Source organism: Emys orbicularis, chromosome 13, assembly GCF_028017835.1.
Source record: "Emys orbicularis isolate rEmyOrb1 chromosome 13, rEmyOrb1.hap1, whole genome shotgun sequence".
In the NCBI taxonomy this organism is placed as follows: domain Eukaryota; kingdom Metazoa; phylum Chordata; order Testudines; family Emydidae; genus Emys; species Emys orbicularis.
In genome coordinates, this window is record NC_088695.1 from 20,912,522 (window position 1) to 20,935,670 (window position 23,149).

Here is a 23,149-nt window from a genome sequence, read left to right on the forward strand (position 1 = left end):
TAAATGGACGGTGCACCTCTCTATCTGAAGCCTGGCACGGGAGGTATGTGGATCTCACTAGAATTTAAAATGAAAAGTAAGGGAGGGGAGGCTCTGGACCTGGGCAGCTTTAGATACAGTACCAGGCACTTAGGAGGATTTCCACTTCTGAGCCATGGAAGCAGAAATTGACTTTTCCTTTCCAGATATAGCTAATATTCAGAAAGGGAATATAGCACCTGCCTTCTAGATTTGAACACCCTCAAAATTCAGGAGTGCTCAAGCTCAATTTGGGCAGCTGTTACTTCATTTCCCCCAAATCAAATATACTGATCCACTGTAACTTGCTGTAGAAAAAGTAGAATAAATTGAGCAAGAAATGCTTCCCAGTGGTTATTAGGACTGGAATTGCTATTTTCAACAGCCATTGCTTGTTTTTGTTTTTTTGTTTTTTAAGTTTTAGTTTTATTTGTTTAAAAGGAAGACCATGATAGCGCATTACCCATAGAAACAAAGAATGGAACAAAAGAATAGTAAAGGCACCTCAACTTTTCCTCGTTTATGTAGGACAGTCTTATAATATGCATCCAGATATCCTCCAGTCACACAAGCTGAAAATTGTTCCACTTTACTGCAGTTCTGTAACCATATGGGAACCAATCCTGTCTGTGTTCTGTGCACATCCAAAATTCCTGCTGAATGACCCGCCCTGGGAGCGAGTTACCAGTGCCCCAGGGCTGGGGCGGTAGGAGGGTGCAGTTGGGGGGAGGGGGGGGAGGGGGAAAGCCCAGAGCTGGGGTGGGGGGCAGCCCAAAATTTTTTTGATTGGGGCAGCAAAAAACTTAGAGCCGGCCCTGATGACAAGGGATGGATCACTCGATAATTGCCCTGTTCTGTTTATTCCCCCTGAAGTATCTGTCACCAGTCACTGTTGGAAGACAGGACACTGGGCTAGTTGGACCATTGGTCTGACCCTGTATGGCCGTTCTTATGTTCTTATCACAGTAATATCACTCCCCGCCCATCTGGCATGCAGGACTCAATCACTCGGTTAGATGTTGACCAGTCCTTAATGTGTGTGTTTGGGGGCAGGGGGGCATGTCAGTGTGAGCGTGTGTGTGAATGTGTGAGCATATGAGTATGGGTGAGTCTATTGCCGAGAGAAGCAGCGTCTGGCTTTAATTCTGAGCTCCATAAGGTCCAAGGTCTCGTCTCTCTCACCATGGTGAGCTCCCCAGGCTGGGCCTGGCTGCTGTGGTCACTGATCAGCAGTGCCCATTGCTGGTTGGTGGTTTCACAGCTCTGGCGGCAGGCACCTCAAGGTGGGTGAGGGGGAGGTGTATCTCAGCGAGCCAGACCCCGTCCCATGGGGCCTGGGAGCGTCAGCACAGACTGCGTTCTGGGGGAACCAGTGCAGAGCAGGGAGCACCAGGGCAATATGCTCAGGGCAACCGGTATGGCTGAACCTCTGGGATGCTGTGCTTGGCATCAGCAGGGTAGGGGCCTCTGTTCCTAGCTACAAGCAATGCCAGGTTCATCAGAGGCACTGGAGCTGCTGGCAGCTCCCCAACCCCCCAAAATGCTCTTCCCCCTCAGTCCTGCGTGGCCCCGATGCACTAACCTGCTGGCCCTGTTTCTTCAGATGGGAGGGGAATGGTACAAGGGCTGGCTGGGTCTAAATACATGCTGGTGTACGGAGTGCTGGCCGCAGGTTACTCTGGATCTGGGGGAGCCAGCCTGAGCTTGTCTCTGGGACCCCACACTGCAAAGAAAAGAAAGATCTTCTTTGTGGCAAAGGAGGCCATGAAATTAAAGATGGGAGCCTTATTCTCAGCATTGTAAAATGCCACCAGCGCTACCCTATCTCTGGGGTGGCTTACACATATGAACCCGAACCCTAAGTGGCCTACCCATAGGTACCCTAACCCTAGGGCAGGGAGTCCTACCCATATAAACCCTAACCCTGGGGTGGAGAGCCCTTTCAATAGCAATCCTAATCCTAGGCGGGGAGCCCAACCCATACCAACCCTGATCATACGGAGGGGAGCTCAACCCATAGGAACTCTAACCCTAACTCCAAGTAGCCTACTCATAGGAACCGTAATCCTAACTCCAAGTGACCTATCCATAGATACCCTAACCCCAAACTGGGGAACCGTACCCATAGGAACCCTAACCCAAGGACGGGGATCCCTACAGAAAAGAACCCTAAAACTAGGGTGGGGAGCCATAGCCATTGGGGGTATGGCTCCCTGACCTAGGGTTAGGGTTCCTATGGATAGGCCACTTGGGGTTTGGGTTAGGGTTCCTATGGGTATGGCTTCCCACACTAGGATTAGGGTTCCTGTGAGTAGGGGTCCCCGCTATAGTGTTAGGGTTCCTACGGTTTGGGCTCTCCAGGCTAGGGTTAGGGTTTCTCTGGCTAGGGCTCCCCTCCCCAGTGTTAGGGTTCCTGTAGGTAGGCCACTTGGAGTTATGATTAGGGTTGCTAAGGGTAAGGCACCCCACCCTGTTATGCTTATAAGAAGCACACGGGATCTGTTTCAGGGGAAAAGGCAATATGCCGCATTTATTAAAGATACAACAATTAGCATATGTATTTAATCACCACACACACACACGCACCCCCACACCAGGTGATGTTATAGTTACCAGTCCAGAGTCTGGATCAATCTAGTGGCCAGCTAGGTTGGTCAAGGGTAGGTAGGAGTCAGGTTCTGTTCGTCATGACATGATGCCCCAGGGAAGTCTTGGCAGGACAAACCCAAAGTTTCATGGCAAGACACCCTGTTTATACAGTGATTTTCCTTCATTGGGACCAATGAGTTTTGCACCGTAATGCTGTAATCCAGGGGTCTCAAACACGCGGCCCGTGGGCCGGGTATTTTCTGCGGCCCGCAACCTCCTCGTGGCCCCCCCACCATCCCCAACGTTTAACTAGAGCGTCTCCGGCCCGACGTGCACCGGGGGAAGGGCAGGCTCCCTGCCTGCCTGCCCTGCCCCCGCGCCACCCCAGGAAGTGTCCAGAACTTGGGGAAGGGGGGGCACAGGGGTCTGTGTGTTGCTCTTGCTTCAGGCAGCGCCCCCTGCAGCTCCCATTGGCCGCAGTTCCCCGTTCCCGGCCAATGGGGCTGCGGGGGGCGGTGCCTGAAGCAACAGCAACACACAGACCCTTGTGCCCTGCCTCCCCCAGGTTCCGACCGCTTCCGGAGCGCCATGGTGCGGCAGGGAGCCTGACCTGCCCCCGGTGCGCGCCGGACCAGAGCCCGCCCCCTCATCCCCTTTTGCACCCTAATCCCCTCCCCTGAACCCCCTGCCACACCCTGCACCCCTCCTGCACCCAACCCCCTGCCCTGAGTCCCTGCCACACCCTGCACCCCTCCTGCACCTGACCCCCTGCCCTGAGTCCCTGCCACACCCTGCACCCCGACCCCCTGCCACACCCTGCACCCCTCCTGCACCCGACCCCCTGCCCTGAGTCCCTGCCACACCCCACACCCCTACTGCACCCCAACCCACTGCCCTGAGCCCCCTGCCGCACCCCACACACTGACCCCCTGCTGCACCCTGACCCCCTGCCGAGCCCCCTGCCACACCCTGCACCCCTCTTGCAGCCCAACCCCCTGCCGCACCCTGCACCCTTGCTGAACTGAAGATGGCAAACCCAATTGCCTGGGCATTGAAACCTAGCAACAAATAACCCAGAGGGAGATGCTGTCCTGGAGTCATTCAGCCCGGGACCGGGACTTGAACTCTGCATTTCGGAACTGTCCCGCCCAATTTGGGACAGGTGGTCACCCTGGTTAATTAGTCAATGCTCTGAATGTCACTGCAAATGCTTGGTGAGGTGCCTTAATCCCTGAAGTGTACACAAGTCTCCATCAGGAGTCTATCTCAGCTGGATTCGCTGAACACTGCTCCTGGTGTGAAGCAGGAGTGCTGAAGGCCCAGAGGTCCAGTCACAGGAGGCAGTGAAGCCGTGTCTCTTACGCTGCAGGAAGAGTGAGACCTCTAGGGGGTCTGGCACATCAAAGGGCTTCCTGAGAGACTGTTCCAAAGCCAGAGTGTAGCACCAATCGTATGGATCAATGGCAGTAGATGAGGTGACATCAGGGCAGATCTGTGCAGTGACCCCCTGCTTGCTGCAACAGGAGGCGATCTGAGGGGTCTGTTCATGTATTCCCAGCCCTGGGCTCTCTGCCGACCCCTCTGGCTCCTCTTCCTCCCAAGGAGCCACCTTGGGATGGGTTTCTGCCATTGCCCCTCCCCCCTCATTGCATCCCTCCATCCTGGCACCAGGATCTCAGTTGGGATTCTCCATTCCCCCATCCCCTCCCTGAATTTCCATCATGGAGCTGGATGTCTGGGCTTGGTCTGGGTCTGTCTTCTACGTGGCGTGCTGCTTTCGGAAGACTGGTTACTCTAGAGTTTTGGTGCCTGACCTCAACCTCATGCACAGGGCTGCCCTACTCTAGCCTGGCTAGTTTGTTGCCACGAAGCTAGAAAAAAAAAATGCATGTTGGACTCCCTGGCTTTGCAGGCTGAACCCTTTTTGTGCCTGTTCCCCCTCAGGCAGAAAAGAAAAGAAAAGAAAAGAAAAGAAAAGAAAAGAAAAGAAACCTCCCTGGCTTTGCAAGCTGCCAAAAGAAAAAACGTGTCCTTTTAAAATCCTGAGGTCTGTGCTTCTGGTTCAAAATGATCCCACCGCTCTGCCACCATGTCAAGGCTGATTCCCCACTCTGGCACTTCAAGTGCAGAAGGTGGGGGCCCGCGAGGATTCTAAAAATTAATACTGGTCCCTCCAGGCTTGTATTAAACTCCCAAGGTTACAGCTTCTCTCTGAACTTGGATGGGTAGATGCTGCCACCACCCAAATGCAAAAAAAAACCCTTCTGAGAGTCCAGAAAGGCACACTTGGGAATTCCTTCCTGTGGGGTACCCTCAGGCCCTTTCACCCCCCCTCCCCAGGGAAGAGCTGAGAAAAAAAAACAAAGGAAATCAGCTGTTGCCACCAGCTAATTAAACAACACACGCACAACCTCTTAGGGGGACAAACATCCAATCCTGGTCTTAAAAAAAGGTAAATTTTATTAAAAAGAAAAAGAAAGAAAAATGCATCTGGAACTTACGCTTTTTGCTAGGTTTTAAAAAAAACAATTACAAGGATTAAGCATCAAGATAGCTTCTTGAGGTCCAGTTTAAGGGTTACAAGCAAAACAAAAGCACCTGGGGTTAGCACAGAGGAGTCCACAAGCCATAAAGAAACAAAAGAGATAAACCTAATCGTGTCTTCCTAGACATTTCCTGATCTACTTACACATCTGGGGTTTCAAAAGAGTAGTTTCTAGGTATGATCTGATGATTTTCATACCTGGCACAAGCTTTTACAGCCTAGTTCCAGCCCCGTCCCTGCTTTCCGGGAGAACAAACACAGACAGACAAAGGGCAAGTTTTTTCCCAATTTTAAGAAGTTCTAGCCTTCCCATGGGCTCTTTTGGTCAGGTGCTAACTCTCTTCCTTTTACCTATGGACTTTTTAACCCTTTACAGATAAAGCAAGTAGAGAACAGCTACTAACAGGGATTTTATAGCTAGCTAACTGGCTGGCTGGGTGTCCATAAAAGGGAGCTACCCCCGCCTTCATTTATCACACGTGCCTAGGGGGCAATGCAGTCGTAAATACTGATACGTTCACTTGAAAAGCAGACCTGGCCGTTCTGAAGCTGGGAGACCTTCCTCAGCCACCAGCCTCTGCCCTTCCCTGAATATGACTGTGAACATGACACTCTTCAACTGAGGATTTACAATAAAATTGTATGTAAAGCACGGAGGGAAATGTCTCTCCAGATACTCTGGATAAGATAAAACATTAAAAGAAGGCAATAAATCAAAGCTCCAAAACAGCCCCGCTAGCCGCCCAGGAACAACCCTCAACCCTCCCCTGTAACTCTATCAAATAAAGAAGGACCTGTTAGGCTCTGGTGAAGGGGCTGGTCCCTTCTCTTGTACCGGGGAGCCAGACAGGGCCATTCTGATTAGAAGCCATGGCAGAGAGCTCTGGAGGTGGGCGGATATTGGTTGGGTTAGAGCACATTCAGTGGGAGTAGGCCAGTTGCTGCACTACTTCATAGGGCTGCCTGCCCTGCAGGGGCGGCTCCAGGCACCAGCACAGCAAGCGCAGGCAGTCTTCGGTGGCAATTCAGCAGCAGGTACGTCGAAGGCACGGGACCGTCAGATCGCCCGCAGAAACGCGGCCGAATCCGCGTGACCAGGTCTGAGTGGGGTATAATGAGTTCTATACATGTACTGGAAATACGCCCTCTGAAATATGTTGAGGGGTCAGACTTGATAAACCAGTTTGGCTTAGAGATAGAGAAGAAGTTCCTGTTTGTTTCATGTTCATAGAGCCATAGCCTAATAGCCAAGGCAGGAGGGGAGAAGAAAGCATACCAGTGCAAGTGCAGGGGTAGGATCCAGTCAAGTGCCCAGCTCTCTCCCAGGTTTGTGGGTGAGAGCTACGACAGGTCTCTGTTGGATAAAGGACAACACCCTGCTCCTTACAATCCTCTGTGTCCATGGGAGAGAAGGGATGAATCCCCCCTTGAGAATCTCAGCAGCTTGTTATGGAACCTGGGGCTACACCTGCCAGGATGACAGCTGGCTCTGCAGTCCTTGCCCAGAGCAGCTCTCTGCAGAGGGCCTGGTGCACAGCAGGTAGGGAACAGCCAAGATGCTAGGGATGGGACCTGGGCTTCCTGGCACAGTCCAGCATCTGCAAGGAAGGGATTCCCCACAGAGGGGCAACATAATCTCCTGCAGAGGGGGAGTCTCCCCCTGACACTTGATTAAATCCTATGGCCTGTTCCCACCTCTGCCCACCCCACCCCCAAATCAGAGCAGCTCCAGCTACCGAAGAGAGCAAAAACCAGAGGCCTTCCTGGCCCTTGGGACAGAGGAGAAGGTTGATGATCTACCTGGATGTGAATTTTGGCCTCCCCATGCCCATGCTCTATACTCCCTTCAGGACAGTGCACAGGAACCGACCATGGACTGCTCCACCCTTGTGTTTGTCCCTACTTCAGTCTGCTTCATCTCTGTGCCAACCGTTTCCTCCTTCACCTCCCTGCAGCACCCAACAGGGTGTGTGTGTGTGGAGGGTCAGCATGGTCCCCTTAAAAGCCCAGTCACCACTTAACCAGGACAAGAAGAACTTGACTCCAGCCAAGCTCATTCTCTGCTCTGCCTCTGCCTCCCCAAGAGGAACACTCCTAACCCACAGCCCCTGCAGCAGCACACCCTACAGCCAGTTGGAGCGAGCCCGCCTCAACCCTCCTGGTGGTGGGAGGGGAACAGGAGAAAGGACAAAAGAAGGAAGAGATGAAGAGAAAGGAAGGAGGGATAGAGGAAAAGGTAAAAGGAAAAGGACAAACCCTAATGTCCCCAGTGATTGTATGGGACAAAATCCCAGGTGGGGAATAAAATTCTGCCACCTTAAACTAGTGTTTTCCATGCCTAGAATTCAGCTGGCACCAGGTGGATCAGACTGAACAGGTTCCAAACCTCTCGGAGACTCTTACCTTCTAAACAGGGATGTCTGTTTTCTAGTAAAATCAGTAAAAGGAAAGGAGAAAGCTCAAAAGAGGTTCCTCCTCGCACTCACGTACGTGAACCCTAATACACTCTCAGTCCTCAAAGAGAGACCTCGAGAAGGAGACTTCCTGAAGCAAAGCCACAGGGGTCTCTGAGGTTTCCCTGGCCCTGCGCCCCTATTCTGCCTGGCTGATGTCAGCATTTCTCTGTGAGGTCACCACCTCCCCACCACCTTTGACCAATAGGCTGAGGTCCTGCAAAAGGCCTTTGTGATGTCACTGCCACACACACCCCTCCCCTGAAGTGCTAATGTCCTGCTGCTGGCCAGACACTTTGAAGGTTTGAGCTACTCTCTGTGGATCACCCCACTCAATGCATGTTCATTCTAGGAAGCAAGCCAGCTAGACAGTAAAGCATAAGAGACTGCTCCCAATGCTACACTCAGTTTTTCCAAAACTAGTAGACTTGATGGCCAGAAGAGACCTTTAGAGCATCTAATCTAACCCCCTGCATGATCACCGGCTTCCTGTATAGTACAACAGTTACTTTTTGGGCACACACATTCCAGAAAGGCATCTAGTCTTCATTCAATGACATCAAGAGATGGAGAATCCACCACTTTCCCTTTTAGTGAGTGCCAGGGGGCTCCATTTCCCCTTCCACTAGCTCCCCATTTACAGTGAGCCAGAGCAGTACCTGCAGCAGGGAGCGGGAGTTGCTGATGGCCTCAGAGGCACAGCCCCTGCAGTGCCTCAGGCGCAAGTGCTGGATGATGCGGAGCTTGTGCATCACTTTGGCCGTGACGTCGTCCTGCTGCAAGGGAACGAGAACCTGTTAGAGACTCAAACAACCCGAGGAATCAGGGGGAATTAAGTGCACCTGGAGCCAGCAGCATTTCCATACAGCACCTGCCCAACTCTGAGGGATGGATTCACCTCCTGACCCCCAGAATGGAGTCTTGTTGTCCTTTCTAGTAACCTCCAGTGCCAAACCCCCTCCTTGAAGGGTGAGCTCCTGCCACCTCCCCCTCAGTGCCCTTGACAGCTGATCCACCTCCAAACCACAGCTCAAGTTCTCAGAACCCTCTCCTCCCACCTCCACCCAGGTTGGGGAGGGAGGGGCCGCTAGCAGGGTTGGGCAGGAGGGATTCTGGCAGCAGTGAAGTGGGTTGCGGGGAGGTCGAGATCTTGCCCCAAGTCATCCCAGACACTAATGCTGAAGCCACAGCATGGCAGCCCTGGTGAATGGGGCAGATCAGCAGCCCCTGCTGACTGAATCCTCCCTTGGTGGTGGCTCGGGTGACACAGACACTAGGCCACTGGCAACTGGGTGAGGCCCTCTGGGACAGGAGAGGCTCGCAGAGGGCACTTAGGGGACTCCTCTGCTCTCAATCGCGATCTGCGGTGGCAATTCGGCGGGAGGTCCTTCGCTCCGAGCGGGAGTGAGGGACCGTCCGCCGAATTGCCGCCGAATAGCTGGACGTGCCGCCCCTCTCCAGAGTGGCCGCCCCAAGCACCTGCTTGGCAAACTGGTGCCTGGAGCCGGCCCTGACTACCGGGCAATTGATAGCCTGCTGGGCGGCTGCCACACAGGGAACTTAGGGGAGTGGGGAGTTGATGGAAGGCTGATGGTCCACCCTGGTTCCAAGGCCCCACCAACTAGCTCCAATGCGCTGCTCTTTCTGCAAGCAGTAAACAAAGCAGTTGGCTGCCAAACAACGTTATAAGGGAGCATTGTGCAACTTTAAACGAGCATTTTCTCTAATTGATCAGCAATGTAACAACGAAACAACGTTAACCGGGATGACTGAGGAGTTACTGTTTGAATCTTTAGTGCATCTGGCACATAAATATCTTGCAATGCCAGCTACAACAGTGCCATAAGAATGCCTGTTCTCACTTTCAGGTGACATTGTAAACAAGATGCAGGCAGCATTATCTCCTACAAATGTAAACAAATGTGTTTGTCTGAACGATTGGCTGAACAAGAAGTAGGACTCAGTGGACATGCAGGCTCTAAAATTTTACATTGTTTTAATTTTGAATGCAGTTTTTTTTTATATAATTCTACATTCATAAGTTCAACTTTCATGGTAAAGAGACTGCACTACAGTACTTGTATTAGGTGAATTGAAAAATACTATTTCTTTTGGTTTTTTATAGTGCAAATATTTGTAATCAAAAATAAAAAGTGAGCACTGTACACTTTGTATTCTGTGTTGTAATTGAAATCAATATATTTGAAAATATAGAAAACATCCAAAATATTTAAATAAATGGTATTCTATTATTGTTTAACAGTGCAATTAATCAAGCGATTAATCATGACTAAAAAAATTAATTTTACAATTAATCACAATTTTTAATCGCTTGACAGCCCTATTATTTAATGTTCCAAACAACAAAAATGTCTGAAAGACTATTTTCCCAGTTTGTTTTATTTTGTAGATTTTTTTACAGTACTTTGTATGTTGTCAGTTAGGCCCTGACCAATGGGACTATTCATGTATGTAAGTGTTCGCAGGATTGGGTCCTTTGTGTGGGTCTTTCTTACAGCAAAACCACAATCAAGATTACACTCCACTGTGCTATGTGCTGTACAAATATACAGTTACTGTCCTGAAGAGCTTTCATTCCGACTAGATTTCAAGTCGACAGTATTGCTCTAAATTAAGTGCTGGTAAATCAACACCTGCTGCCTACCCCCTCGATTTTTCATGCCTCACATCCTAAAAAGAGGTCCAAAAATGAACAGGTCCAAAAATGTTTCAAAATGGTCTAATGTAAACAAATAGACTTCTACTGAGGGTCCCCTTCAGATACGAAAAATATAACTTTACTAATATAAATATACTTTTACTCATATAAAATTGCACCTTATTCAATGACTTTTTATAAAGTAAGGTACTATCTGATGAGAGTAAGGGGATGAATCTGGTACAGCCTAAATAGACAACATAGGTACATGACCTACAGAATCCTTTGGCAGTCTTTGCCACCTGGATTCAGCATTCATGGGGCGAGAGTTTGTGCTTCGGTTCTAAAAGGGGAAGCAAAGAACTCGCAGTCCAAGATGGCAGGAGGGGGCTAAAATGGCTTTAAACTACCTTTATGCTCTCCCAATCCCGAGCTGCTCTCAGGATGGCTGGACACACACACACTCCCACCCCCACCCCCACTTCCCCCAGGCATAATTTAGCCAGCGCTGGGGACCTAAGTTACCAGAGCCTCCTTGGGCTGCACAAGAGCTGCAGGGCTGCCCAGAAACCCAGTATCTGACACGCTCCTGCTGCCCCCAGTATACTCCTATGGCAGGGCTTGTGATGGGGTCCATGGAGGACAGCCTGAGGCTAGTCTCCACAGTGCGAGCAACAGAAGAATTCTCCCACCACCAGAACCAGGAGCCCGCAGCCTCAAAAGTCCAGAGCAGGAGTGAAGTTCTCACTTATAGAGTCTTATTAGCATACCACATCATCTTCTCCTTTAAAAAACATACAACCCACACATAGCCCTCTGAAATAACTTCTTTTCTGCTAAGATAAATCATAACGAGGTTGTTATGGGTTTGGTTTGGTTTTTTCAGGTGAGGGAAGGAAGAAAAAAAAAAACAGTGAAAAAACTTTCAACTGTTTTATGAAACACAACACACATAAAATGTAAGTATATTTATCCCTCAGACACAGAAAGGCACAGGTTATCCAAAAGGAAAAGCTTGCAATTCTGTAAGTAGAACATAATTTTGTCCTCAAAAATCTGTCGCTTGCAGGACCAATCAGCATTCTGTTTCACTTCATTAAACCAAGTTTCATGCAATGCACATTTTCCTTGAATAACCTGAAAAAAAAAATGATTTCCTGCACTTTGAGATGAGCACACACCCTTTCTATCTTGTTACTCAACAATTCTTGACACAATGTTTACATTTTTATATTAGATAATAGTATTTGTTCAGTGTTTCCCAACCTTTTCCAGTCTTAAGGCACACTTACTTCAATAAAAGATTTCTGTGGCGCACCAAAGCCCCACGCTAAAATCATCATAACAAAACTTACTTTTCATTATAAATTTGAGCTAGCCTTGATATGCAGAATCGCTCAATCCCGGCAGGAAATGTTGACAGTGCAACTCGGAGCTCTTGCTCCACTGATCTCATATGCTCTCTTTGCTTGTTTTTTATGTAATTCAGGCTTGAAAAAACTTAACTTGCACAGGTACGTTGTTGAAAATGGCAACAAAATGGAGATTACCATGTATTCATCTGCCAATGTCAACCAGAATGAGTCCACAGGCGTATTGCCAAACTTAATTTTAAAAGAGGGGTCCATCCTTAATTCAGCAAGTTGCTCTTGAGTCATTATTGTAAGATTCTTAGCACTTTCCATTGCAGAGGAAATTCAAGGATCCCAGACCCAGTCGAAATCTTCTCTTTAGGTTGAAGGAAAATATAGGCTGAATTTTTCTTCCAGACTTTTCAAATGCTCAGAAAAGGCATTGACCAAAATACTGCCAATGGGATCTGCTGTGCTTTCCAGGGTGAACATTTCTATTGTGCCTTTTGCTACTTTTTTCACATCAGAGGGCTAACTTAGATCTAAACTCATGCAAGTTTATCCATGCAAGAGACAAGAGCCTCATTTCTACCTTGCATTTTCCTGTTCAGTTCATTGAGGTGGTGGAATATATCAGCCAAGTAGGCAAGTTTTGCACCCCGTGCCACATCAGCGATTAGGTCCATGTGTGTGGATTCCTCCAAAGCTATCTTTAACTCCTCTCTGAGCTCATACAAACATGAGAAAACTTTTCCATGGAAAAGCCAGCGTATTTCTATGTAAAAAAATAAATTCTGGTGTTCTGCTCCCATTTCCTCACACAACAACGAGAAAAGGCAACATTTTAAGGACTGTGATTTTATTAAGTTCACGATCTTTACTGCTCCATCTAACACTGAGGAAAGTTCTTCTGGCAGTTTTTTGGCCACGACAGCTTCATGGTGCAGGAAACAGTGGGTCACCAGCACATCTGGATTTTGTTCTTTGACCTTGCTTACAAACCTCTTGTCTTTTCAGTCATGGAGGCAGTTCCGTCTGTGCAAACAATAAGACAATTTTTCCAGTGCAATTCTCCCTCCTCAAGGCAGGTCACTGTCACCCTGAAGATTTCCTCTCCAGTCGTGTGACCTGGCAGTTGTCTGCAAAATAAAAGAATTTCTTTTATACTATCTCCATCAACATACCTGACATTAGCCAAGAGTTCAGTGTGATTACTGATATCTGTTGAGTCAGCAAGCCACAATGCAAATTTTCCACTTGATTTGATTTTTCTCAGAGCACAGTCTCAATGTCAGCTGAGATCATCAATGTGGCGACTTATCATATTATCTGAAAGGGGAACTTTTGCGATTTCATTGACTGCATTTTCACCTAACGTCACTGTCATCATTTCTTTGCATGCTGGTAAAATTAGTATTTCTACAACTGTATAAGGGCTTTTTCACCTTCGCTACAAGTAGCGAAGTAGCTTGCTTCCCGAAACTTGCTTCCAGAAACTGCTACAGTCTTTCATCATTTGCACTTGTTTTTCAGTTTGATCCTTCAAACGCTCAAAAAAATATTTCCCCTTGTTGACGGATGTTTGCTTGTAAGGTGTCATCACTTGGCACGACTGCATGGCTTGAGAGTTTCTCCCCCCACACACAACACTGTCAAAGATAGCAAGATGGTTCAGCTGTAAATAAAAATCCAAATTGCAAATAACTCTCACCGTAGCGTTGGCTCACCACTTTGACTTTCTTAGGTTCATGTTCAGCTTCATGTGGAGGTGCTAGATTCTCTTTTCTTCAAATATTCGTCCATTTACAAGTCTTCAAATCAAAATTCAGCACTGTTACTTAACAGTTGATAAGAAAACACAGCTACCATGTGACACCACACAAAGAGCAAAGCAAGGTCATTTGAGCGTAGCATGTGTAATGTCTGTCTCACATGCATACATCCGAAGAGCAATAGCACAAAATGCAAATTAAAATAAATGAGATTTTTTTTTTCTCCGCACAAGTGACTTTTCCAAAATTCTGTGGCACACCTGTTCGTGCCGTGGCACACTGGTTGGGAAACGCTGATCTATTTTAATTATTGTAGTCCATTCAATCCCTGTTTCCTAGGATTTTCTTCAGCTTCAGGCATGTTGGGTCAGTTCTGTCTCACATTGATATTTGGTAGCCACTAACACAAATCACCTATTTGTAGTATTCACATATACTATAGTTAGAATGAGAAGGGAAAAAACTAAGTTCAATACTGAAGACTGAAAAGTAATATGAAGTAGCCAGCTTTATACAGACCCAAGTTATATGATGCCCTGCCCACCTTCTAGAAGTTTCCACCTAACAATTCACAACTCCACCAACTTCCATCTCTTCAACAATCAATGGCAGTTGCTTCTGCACAAAAATCACATCCTTTCCCCAATCAGCAATAACCTCCCCATTACAGACAGTGCTATAACTTACTTATTTTTTCTTAATAGGCATAATAAGAACCTTGATTGTTTTCATCACTTCCCTTTGAACTTTCTAGAAAAATTTAAGGTTTCATTCACAGATTGAAACTAGACCCTCAATATGTTACTATTTAAAAAATGTTCAATATATGTTATGTGCACGTGAATACTTCAGTGATCTAGAAGTTCAAAAAATGAAATCCCAAGAAAACCCAGGAAATCAAACAAACACAGAGTTGCTTTCTTCATGCAAAAATCCAAGTTCTTCCACAGCCCTAAATTGTAGAAGAAGTCACATTGCAATCCAAAATAAAGATTTTATGGATTTCATTTACCAGGACTATGAAAAGGTGTTATACATTGCAATGTAAGTATTATAATATGCATGTCTTCTAGAGTCCTGGACTTTCATCCTTTCCCTTAAGAAATCTTACAAGCTCATACTTTGGAACTCTTTATAAAATGCATATGACACCTGCAGAACTTCATATTTACCCACAAGACCTAGCAGTGAAATTCTGCAGAGCAGGCCCTGTACTTCTTGGGCTTTGGTGCTAATGGGAGCAGACTCCTTGGCATCACTAAATATAGCTTTAGAAAAGAAGGAGAAGACATGCAAACCAAGCATACACACTCCCTGCCCCCAATATTTTGTTGCTAAAAAAGCAGTAGCAGGTTACAGCTTTACAACTTAAAATAAAAATAAAAATAAAATAAAACCTCTGATCAGTACATAGTAACTAACTAAACACTATGAAACATTTTTAATTAACTATCAATTTTTTCAGTTTAGCGAGTTTCTTTACCATTTAATACATTATTATATAAGCAAACAGGTATTAATATTTTAGGATTTTTTTTTTAAAATGTCTTTCTAAATCTAAGCTAGTTATTAATGCTAGAAGACTGATTTAAGATACAAGAAGGTGGAATATATATATATTTGAATGTATATATATATATATATATATATATATATATATATATATATATATATATTTGAATGTATACACTAGCAAGACAGTTGTTTTGACTATGATGCAGGTAGTGCAGCTACAGAATAAGATTTTGATCTTTCCCTTTAATGAAAATAATCAAGTATTTTTTCACAGAATTACAGGTGCTTGATTCTGCAACATTTACTCATTTGAATAGTCCCACTGATTTCAACTGGGCAACTTGCATAAGTACAGATGACTGGCATGAATTCAGACTACAGACAGCTCCCAGGTTTGTTCTAAAAGTATTATGGACCCGATCATTAGAGTTGTGGGTACTCTATGCCTCGTAGGACTGGGTCCTAAAAATAGTTAAAACTAATGATTAAAAAAAAAAAAAACCACAGATCTTAAATCTGCAGGCCAAATTCTGTACCCATTTTCAGCTAGTACAGATCCATGGTGTGACTGAAAGCAGAAGCTGGCCCCAGCTATTTGTTTTTATTACTAATAATAGCCACATGATAATAAAAAAGTATCTATGTACTTTAGAAAAAAGGAAAAACTATATTTACTTTGGTGATTACCTGATTGGGTCGTCCTCCTACAATATTGAATCCCAAAGTATCATTTTCTCTTTGTAGCATGATGGTTAATGGCTTAGATTCTCCTCCCCAAGAAAAAAGGGGTGAAATGCTAATTTAAAAATGTTACATGAAAAGGAATACTTCAAGGGACTGTATCAATGTTCTATAGCTTTTCACTGTGGAAAATGCAACACAAACAAGCTGAATGGAAAACTCTGATTTAAAATGGTGCTACATACTTATAAATGACACAGGAGTTTACACGATGGAAAAAACAAATACCACTGAAATGTAACAGGTACTTTGAAGAGCCCAAGGACCTGATTTTCATAGATGCTGAGCACACAAAACTTTAAGTTAGTGGATCTGGGAGTGCTCAGCACCTCTTGAAATAAGGCCCCAAATGTTTATGTACCTTTAAAACAAATCCCTGTATATACTAATTCCATTAGATATTAAGCTTATGAGGTGAAATCCTGCCCTAGTGAAGTCAATAGGAGTTTTCTCATTGATTTCAGTGGAGCCAGGATTTCACCCAGATCTCTGCCTCTTATCATTTCCAGCTCCACAAGCTGGTTCTATACAGATTCCACAGCAATTCAAAGGGGGGGGGGGGGGGAAGACACCTTTTTTCTCTTCTTTTTTTCTTCACAGCAAAGTAAAGCAAGTAAGCTAGAAAACACACACACAAAAATCCTAGATGTGATTTTATAAGTCACACAATAAAAAATAGTGAAGAAACCAAAGTTAAAGAATAATAATATATGAAAAAAAACCTACTGCCTTAGGTAAAAATGGTTAAATAATTTTCTAAACCATACAAAGAAAATGAAAAAGATTATCACAGGCCTTTCTTTAGCATAGTAATTTAATTTATTTTGAATTTTCACATATAAGAGCCGTTGTATTTCAGGAGACATAATCCCTACAGAAAATTTTTATTCAGCCTGTACCGAGTAAAGTAAAATTGTGTTTTGTTATTCTCTATACATTGGTAAATTTAAGCAATTTTGACAAGTAAAGAAAATGTACATTTAAAAATATTCAGAATATAATAATGAATGTGGATGCACTCTGATATCCAAACAGATTTTTATTAACTGTGGCAGTGAAGTTTTATATTACAGCATGAACTTGAATCAGTGCCCCAAATGTGAGTCTCTTTTATAGCAGTTTGAAGTTCAGCATATCATACTAGTTCAGAAGCCGGCCAGACTACGCAAATCTTTTCCTCTGGATTTTGCTTCAAAAGAGTCAATAAAGATTTTGGAAGAAAAGTCTCTTGAGTGGCGCTTAAGTTCTATTAAATCACTTCTCACCATGGTTGCAACCAAGGATGTCAGACTCTGCACAGCAATCCTTCAGACAGGTATTAAAGCTTTACAGAACAAACCCTTTAGCATGTTAAGCCATCTCACCAGTAAAATGTGTCTGTTTATTCAATCAAAAGCAGGCAATTCAATAAGCAATGCCATCTGACTTGGCAAAGGGCTGAAGCAGCAGCGCTGGTCTCTAATGTCAAAACTGCCAATCATTATGTCCTTCTCCAAAACTAAAGACATTTCTGTGTCCCTGCAGAACTGTTCCTAAACTATAAACTATTCTAATGTTTTTAAACAACAAACTGTTTCCCAAGCTACTTCTTAATAATGTAATTATAAGACAAAAATATCTGTTAGCTCCATATCTATCTGAAACTGGAACCCCATCTAAAGAAAACACAGTACCAGCATTAATAAGGTCACACCCAGCTGGATGAATTGTGGTCTGATCTGGACACCCTGCCCCGGAAGATTTGCATTCAAAGTTGTTTATTGTCAGCTAAGTTGAAGCCCTTTCCTCTCACTTGTGTTTCCCTCTCACTCCAGACAAACCTGACAGGAGATCCTCATCCAAACTGAGTCACTGGGAACTACCAGAGGCTGCTGGTGTGCAACCCTTAGAGCCGCCAGATTCTTAAACTACAAAAGGAGACATGAAACACGTAACCTAAAAAGACTCATGTAATTTATGACTGCATTTTAGGCTCTTCGTTTGCACTCTTAAAGAAAATGAGAGAGCCAGAAAGAATCTGCTGAAACTGCTTTCACAGCTCTTAAAAGATGACGAGTTTTCCAGGCTGAATGAATGGGGGGCTGAAATGTAAAAGTTTGATTTACATCACTTTAACTGTTTCCGGACTTTTCAAGCATCGGCACAACAAGAGAGAGCTAGGTTTTAGGTTGCTGAGAGTGGCACTAACCTGCCATGTGTTAACTGACTGCCTCTCTGCCTTTGGGGGTTTTCTAGGGGACCGCACCAAACTGCAGGGGCTGAAAGTGCAATCCCAGGTCCAGGTACAGTGTGGTGGGCAGAGGCTACAGTGTGTGTCAGCTCGATTTGTATTTGCCAAAAGCGACCACACAAGTAGGGATGGAATAAATGCCACAAAGGGTCCAGTCTCTGCTCGGGTAGGTCTGCTGACTGCAGCAGAGTTTGGCTTGCAGAGAATCTGGTCTCAAGTCGATAGGGTCGTTGGCAGTATCGCCCATGAGCTGATAGCATAGGGGCTGGAACTAGGGGTGCTCCCGCACCCCATGGCTTGAAGTGGCTTCCATCACATACAGGGTTGACAGTTTGGTTCAATGGCTCTCAGTACCCCCACTATGCAAATTGTTCCAGCGTCCCTGTCTGCTAGGCACCCTCCAAGGAGCAGCCTTGGCATAGAGGAGATCCCAGTGTAAAGACAGGCAGCCGGGTCACACCACACCAAACAGCGGGCTGAGGGGAAGGGGGCTGCTCACTTCAGAGCCCGCCAGGCTGGGCGCCTGCGGCCCCCAGACCGCTCACTCCTTCACTCACCTTGCAGGGGTGGCTGCCGGCCAGGTTCCTGGGGATGCTGCTGATGTGGCTCATGTACTGGTTGAACTTCACCTGGTACCTAAGCGCCGTGAGCTGCACCTCGCTCTGCAGCGCCGCGAGCTGAGCCAGCAGCGACTTCTCCCTCTTGCTCCACTTCAGGGACTGTCGCTTCAGCTCCTGCTCCACGCTGGCCCTCTGGCCTGGCAAGCTGCTGTTCTGGCTGCGCAGCGCCCGCAGGCAGCAGTGCCCCCGCCCGGCTGCGCGCCCCCCGCCCGGTCCCGCTGCAGGAGCACCAAGCCGCAGCCCTGCTGGCAGATGCCGGCCGGGCGCTGCTCGCAGCTCTCCCGCAGGTGCGCGTCCACGTCCTTCAGGCTGAGCACCTCCGGGCAGCCCTTGTGGCGGCACCGGGCCGGGCTGGAGTCGCACATCTCCACGTGGGCTGCCAGCTGGTGGAGCCGCACGGTCCGGCCGCAGCCCCGCGGGCTGGAGTCGCACTTGAGCTCCAGCTTGTGGCTGAGACTCCTGAGCGGCAGCACCTGGGGCAGCTCCTTGGCCGAGATGGGCTGGCCCTGCAGGGGGCACAGGCGCCGCTGCACCGCCCAGGGCAGCAGGCAGCCGGCGCAGAAGACGTGCCCGCACGGCGTGGACAGCGGCTCCTCCAGCACCTTGCTGCACAGTTTGCACTTGAGATCCGGCTCCACGGGCTCGGCAAAGCGATCCAGGTCAAAGCCCATGGCTGGTGGGGGGGCAGAGCGGGCTGGGAGCATGGCGGGGGGAACAACTTTCCAGGGGCGGTGGCGGCGGCTGCTGCTGCTCGGCTGCTTCTCCTGACAGCCCGGCTGCTGATGCAGGCAGCGCAGCTCGAACTTCCAAGGAAGGGGGCGGGGGGGGGGGTGAAGAGGGGAGGGGCGGGGCAGCGCAGAGTTGGTTTGGTTTGAAGTTTTCAGCTGCTCACCATGTCCCCTGACCCTCCCGTATTAACTCTAATAGGAGCTACGGCCCAATACCGCCCACCACTACCGCCCTTTCGTTGCATCCTCCTAGGGCTTGTCTACACTACAAAATTAGGTCGGATTTATAGAAGCCGGTTTTATAGAAACCGGTTTTATGCAGCCGACTGTGTGTGTCCCCACATAAAATGCTCTAAGTGCATGAAGTCGGCGGACCGCGTCCACAGTACCGAGGCTAGCGTCGACTTCCGGCGCATTGCACTATGGGTGCCTATGGGTACCTATCCCACAGTTCCCGGAGTCTCCGGCGCCCATTGGAATTATGGGTTGAGATCGCAATGCCCGAATGATGCAAAGCAGTGCCGCGTGGGGTTCTGGGTACATTGCATCACGCCCCTCCCCTGCCATCACATCAACGGCAGACAATAGATTCGCGCCTTTTTACCTGGGTTACCTGTGCAGACAACATACCACGCCAAGCATGGAGCCCGCTCAGCTCAGCTCACCGTCACCATATGTCTTCCGGGTGCCGGCAAATGTGGGACTGCATTGCTAAACAGCAGCAGCAGCTTACTGCCTTTTGGCGGTAGACGGTGCAGCATGAGTAGTAGCCTTCATCGGTGCTCGGGATGCTGGTAGCTGTGGGGCTGGCAGCCGTAGGGCTGCATTGCACCAGCCTCTTGCCTTTTGGCAGTAGATGGTTTATTACGACTGGTAACCGTCCTGTCAGTATTGTCTGCTGAGCATCCAGAAGAGGCCGAGGGCGATCTGGGTGCTCAGCAGATCTGCAAGAAGAGCTTTCCTCAGGTCTGAAAGCAAGTAAATTTACAGGTTGCCTGAAATGCTCATAGATGTCCTCGTTGGACAATGATGGTTACCAGTCGTAGTATACCATTTGCTGCCAAGTATTGTCTGCTAAGCACCCAGAAAAGGCCGAGGGCGATCTGGGTGCTGGCAGACATGTGGCTGGCACACGTGGGGCTACATTGCTACACAGCAGCAACCCCTTGCCTTTAACCGTCCTCGTTGGACAATGATGGTTACCAGTCGTAGTATACTATTTGCTGCCAAGTATTTGCTGCCAAGCACCCAGAAAATGCCGAGGGCTATCAGTCATGCTGCACTGTCGTCTTAAGATGTAAAAAATAGATTTGTTCTGTATTCATTTCCTTCCCCCCTCCCTCCGTCAAATCAACGGCCCGCTAAACCCAGGCTTAGGAGTTCAATCTCTGGGGGGGGGGGCATTCTGTGTGACAGTTGTTTGTATTTCTCCCTGATGCACAGCCACCTTTCTTGATTTTAATTCCCTGTACCTGTACGCCATGTCGTCAGTCGCCCGCCCCTCCCTCCCTCCCTCCCTTCTTCCCCTGGTCTTTAGATACTAGTTTCGCGCCTTTTTTCAGACCAGACGCCATAGCTAGCACTGGGATCATGGAGCCCGCTCAGATCACCGCGGCAATTATGAGCACTATGAACACCACGCGCATTGTCCTGGAGTATATGCAGAGCCTGGACATGCCAAAGCAAAACCAGGAGGACCAGCTGAGGAGGAGGAGGCGATTGCAGCGCGGCGACGATAGTGATGAGGAAATTGACATGGACCTCTCACAAGGCACAGGCCCCAGCAATGTGGAAATCATGGTGTTACTGGGGCAGGTTCATGCCATGGAACGCCGATTCTGGGCCCGGGAAACAAGCACAGACTGGTGGGATCGCATCGTGTTGCAGGTCTGGGACAATTCCCAGTGGCTGCGAAACTTTCGCATGCGTAAGGGCACTTTCATGGAACTTTGTGACTTGCTTTCCCCTGCCCTGAAGCGCCAGAATACCAGGATGAGAGCAGCCCTCACAGTTGAGAAGCGAGTGGCGATAGCCCTGTGGAAGCTTGCAACGCCAGACAGCTACCGGTCAGTCGGGAATCAATTTGGAGTGGGCAAATCTACTGTGGGGGCTGCTGTGATCCAAGTTGCCAGGGCAATGAGAGACCTGGTGATATCAAGGGTAGTGACTCTGGGAAACGTGCAGGACATAGTGGATGGCTTTGCTGCAATGGGATTCCCAAACTGTGGTGGGGCGATAGACGGAACCCATATCCCTATCTTGGCACCGGCGCACCAAGCCACCGAATACATAAACCGCAAGGGGTAGTTTTCAATGCTGCTGCAAGCCCTGGTGGATCACAAGGGACGTTTCACTGACATCAACGTGGGCTGGCCGGGAAGGGTACATGATGCTCGCGTCTTCAGGCACTCTCTTCTGTTTCGAAAGCTGGAGGAAGGGACTTTCTTCCCGGACCAGAAAATAACCATTGGGGATGTTGAAATGCCTATCGTGATCCTTGGGGACCCAGCCTACCCCTTAATGCCATGGCTCATGACGCCATACACAGGCAGCCTGGACAGGAGTCAGGACCTGTTCAACTACAGGCTGAGCAAGTGCCGAATGGTGGTGGAATGTGCATTTGGGCGTTTAAAAGCGCGCTGGCGCAGCTTACTGACTCGCTGTGACCTCAGCGAAAAGAATATCCCCATTGTTATTGCTGCTTGCTGTGCGCTCCACAATATCTGTGAGAGTAAGGGGGAGACATTTATGGCGGGGTGGGAGGTAGAGGCAAATCGCCTGGCCGCTGATTATGCGCAGCCAGACACCAGGTCGGTTAGAGCAGCACAGCAGAGCGCGGTGCGCATCAGAGAGGCTTTGAAAACTAGTTTTGTGACTGGCCAGGATACGGTGTGAAACTTCTGTTTGTTTCTCCTTGATGAAATCGCAGCCCCCCCACCCACCCGGTTAACTCTACTACCCTGTAAACCAAGCACCCCAACCTCCCCTACCCTCTTCAAGCACCACTTGCAGAGGCAATAAAGTCATTGTTACCTCACATTCATGCATTCTTTATTAATTCAGCACACAACTAGGGGGATAATTGCAAAGGTAGCCCGGGATGGGTGGGGGAGGAGGGAAGCAGCACACAACTAGGGGGATAATTGCAAAGGTAGCCCGGGATGGGTGGGGGAGGAGGGAAGCAGCACACAACCAGGGGGATAATTGCAAAGGTAGCCCGGGATGGGTGGGGGAGAAGGGAAGGAAAAGGACACACTGCACTTTAAAACTTTAAAACTTATTGCTGTGTAAATCATCTAGGGTGGAGTGATTGGGTGGCCGGAGCCCCCCCCCCACTGTGTTCTTGGGCGTCTGGGTGAGGAGGCAATGGGACTTGGGGAGGAGGGCTGGTGGTTACAGAGGGGCTGTAGCGGCGGTCTCTGCTCCTGCTGGTGGTTACAGAGGGGCTGTAGCGGCGGTCTCTGCTCCTGCTGTTGGTTACAGAGGGGCTGTAGCGGCGGTCTCTGCTCCTGCTGTTGGTTACAGAGGGGCTGTAGCGGCGGTCTCTGCTCCTGCTGCCTTTCCTGCAGCTCAACCATACGCAGGAGCATATCACTTTGATGCTCCAGCAGCCGGAGCATCGACTCTTGCTTTCTGAGTAGAAGCTCACGCCACTTCTCCTCTTCAGCCCGCGTTTCAGCCCGCCACCTCTCCTCTCGCTCATATTGGGCTTTTTTAAAATCAGTCATTGACTGCCTCCACGCATTCTGCTGTGCTCTGTCAGCGTGGGAGGCAGTCTGTAGTTCAGTGAACATTTCGTCACGCGTCCTTCGCTTCCTTCTTCGAATATTCACTAGCCTCTGTGAAGGTGAAACATTTGCAGCTGGTGGAGGAGAAGGGAGAGTTGTTTAAAAAAGATACATTTTTGAGAACAATGGGTACACTCTT

General features: G+C 48.1%; 2 protein-coding genes across 2 annotated transcripts in view; one reads left to right on the forward strand and one right to left on the reverse strand.

The window, feature by feature from the left end:
- Positions 1-23,149, forward strand: part of LOC135887695 (class I histocompatibility antigen, F10 alpha chain-like) — a 201,739-nt gene that overhangs the window by 27,200 nt on the left and 151,390 nt on the right. The window lies entirely within an intron of this gene.
- On the reverse strand, positions 15,552-19,165 carry LOC135888098 (E3 ubiquitin-protein ligase PDZRN3-B-like). The gene is given in 3 exon segments (XM_065415906.1): positions 15,552-15,673; positions 18,428-18,680; positions 18,683-19,165. Coding segments are annotated over 3 exon segments (858 nt in total).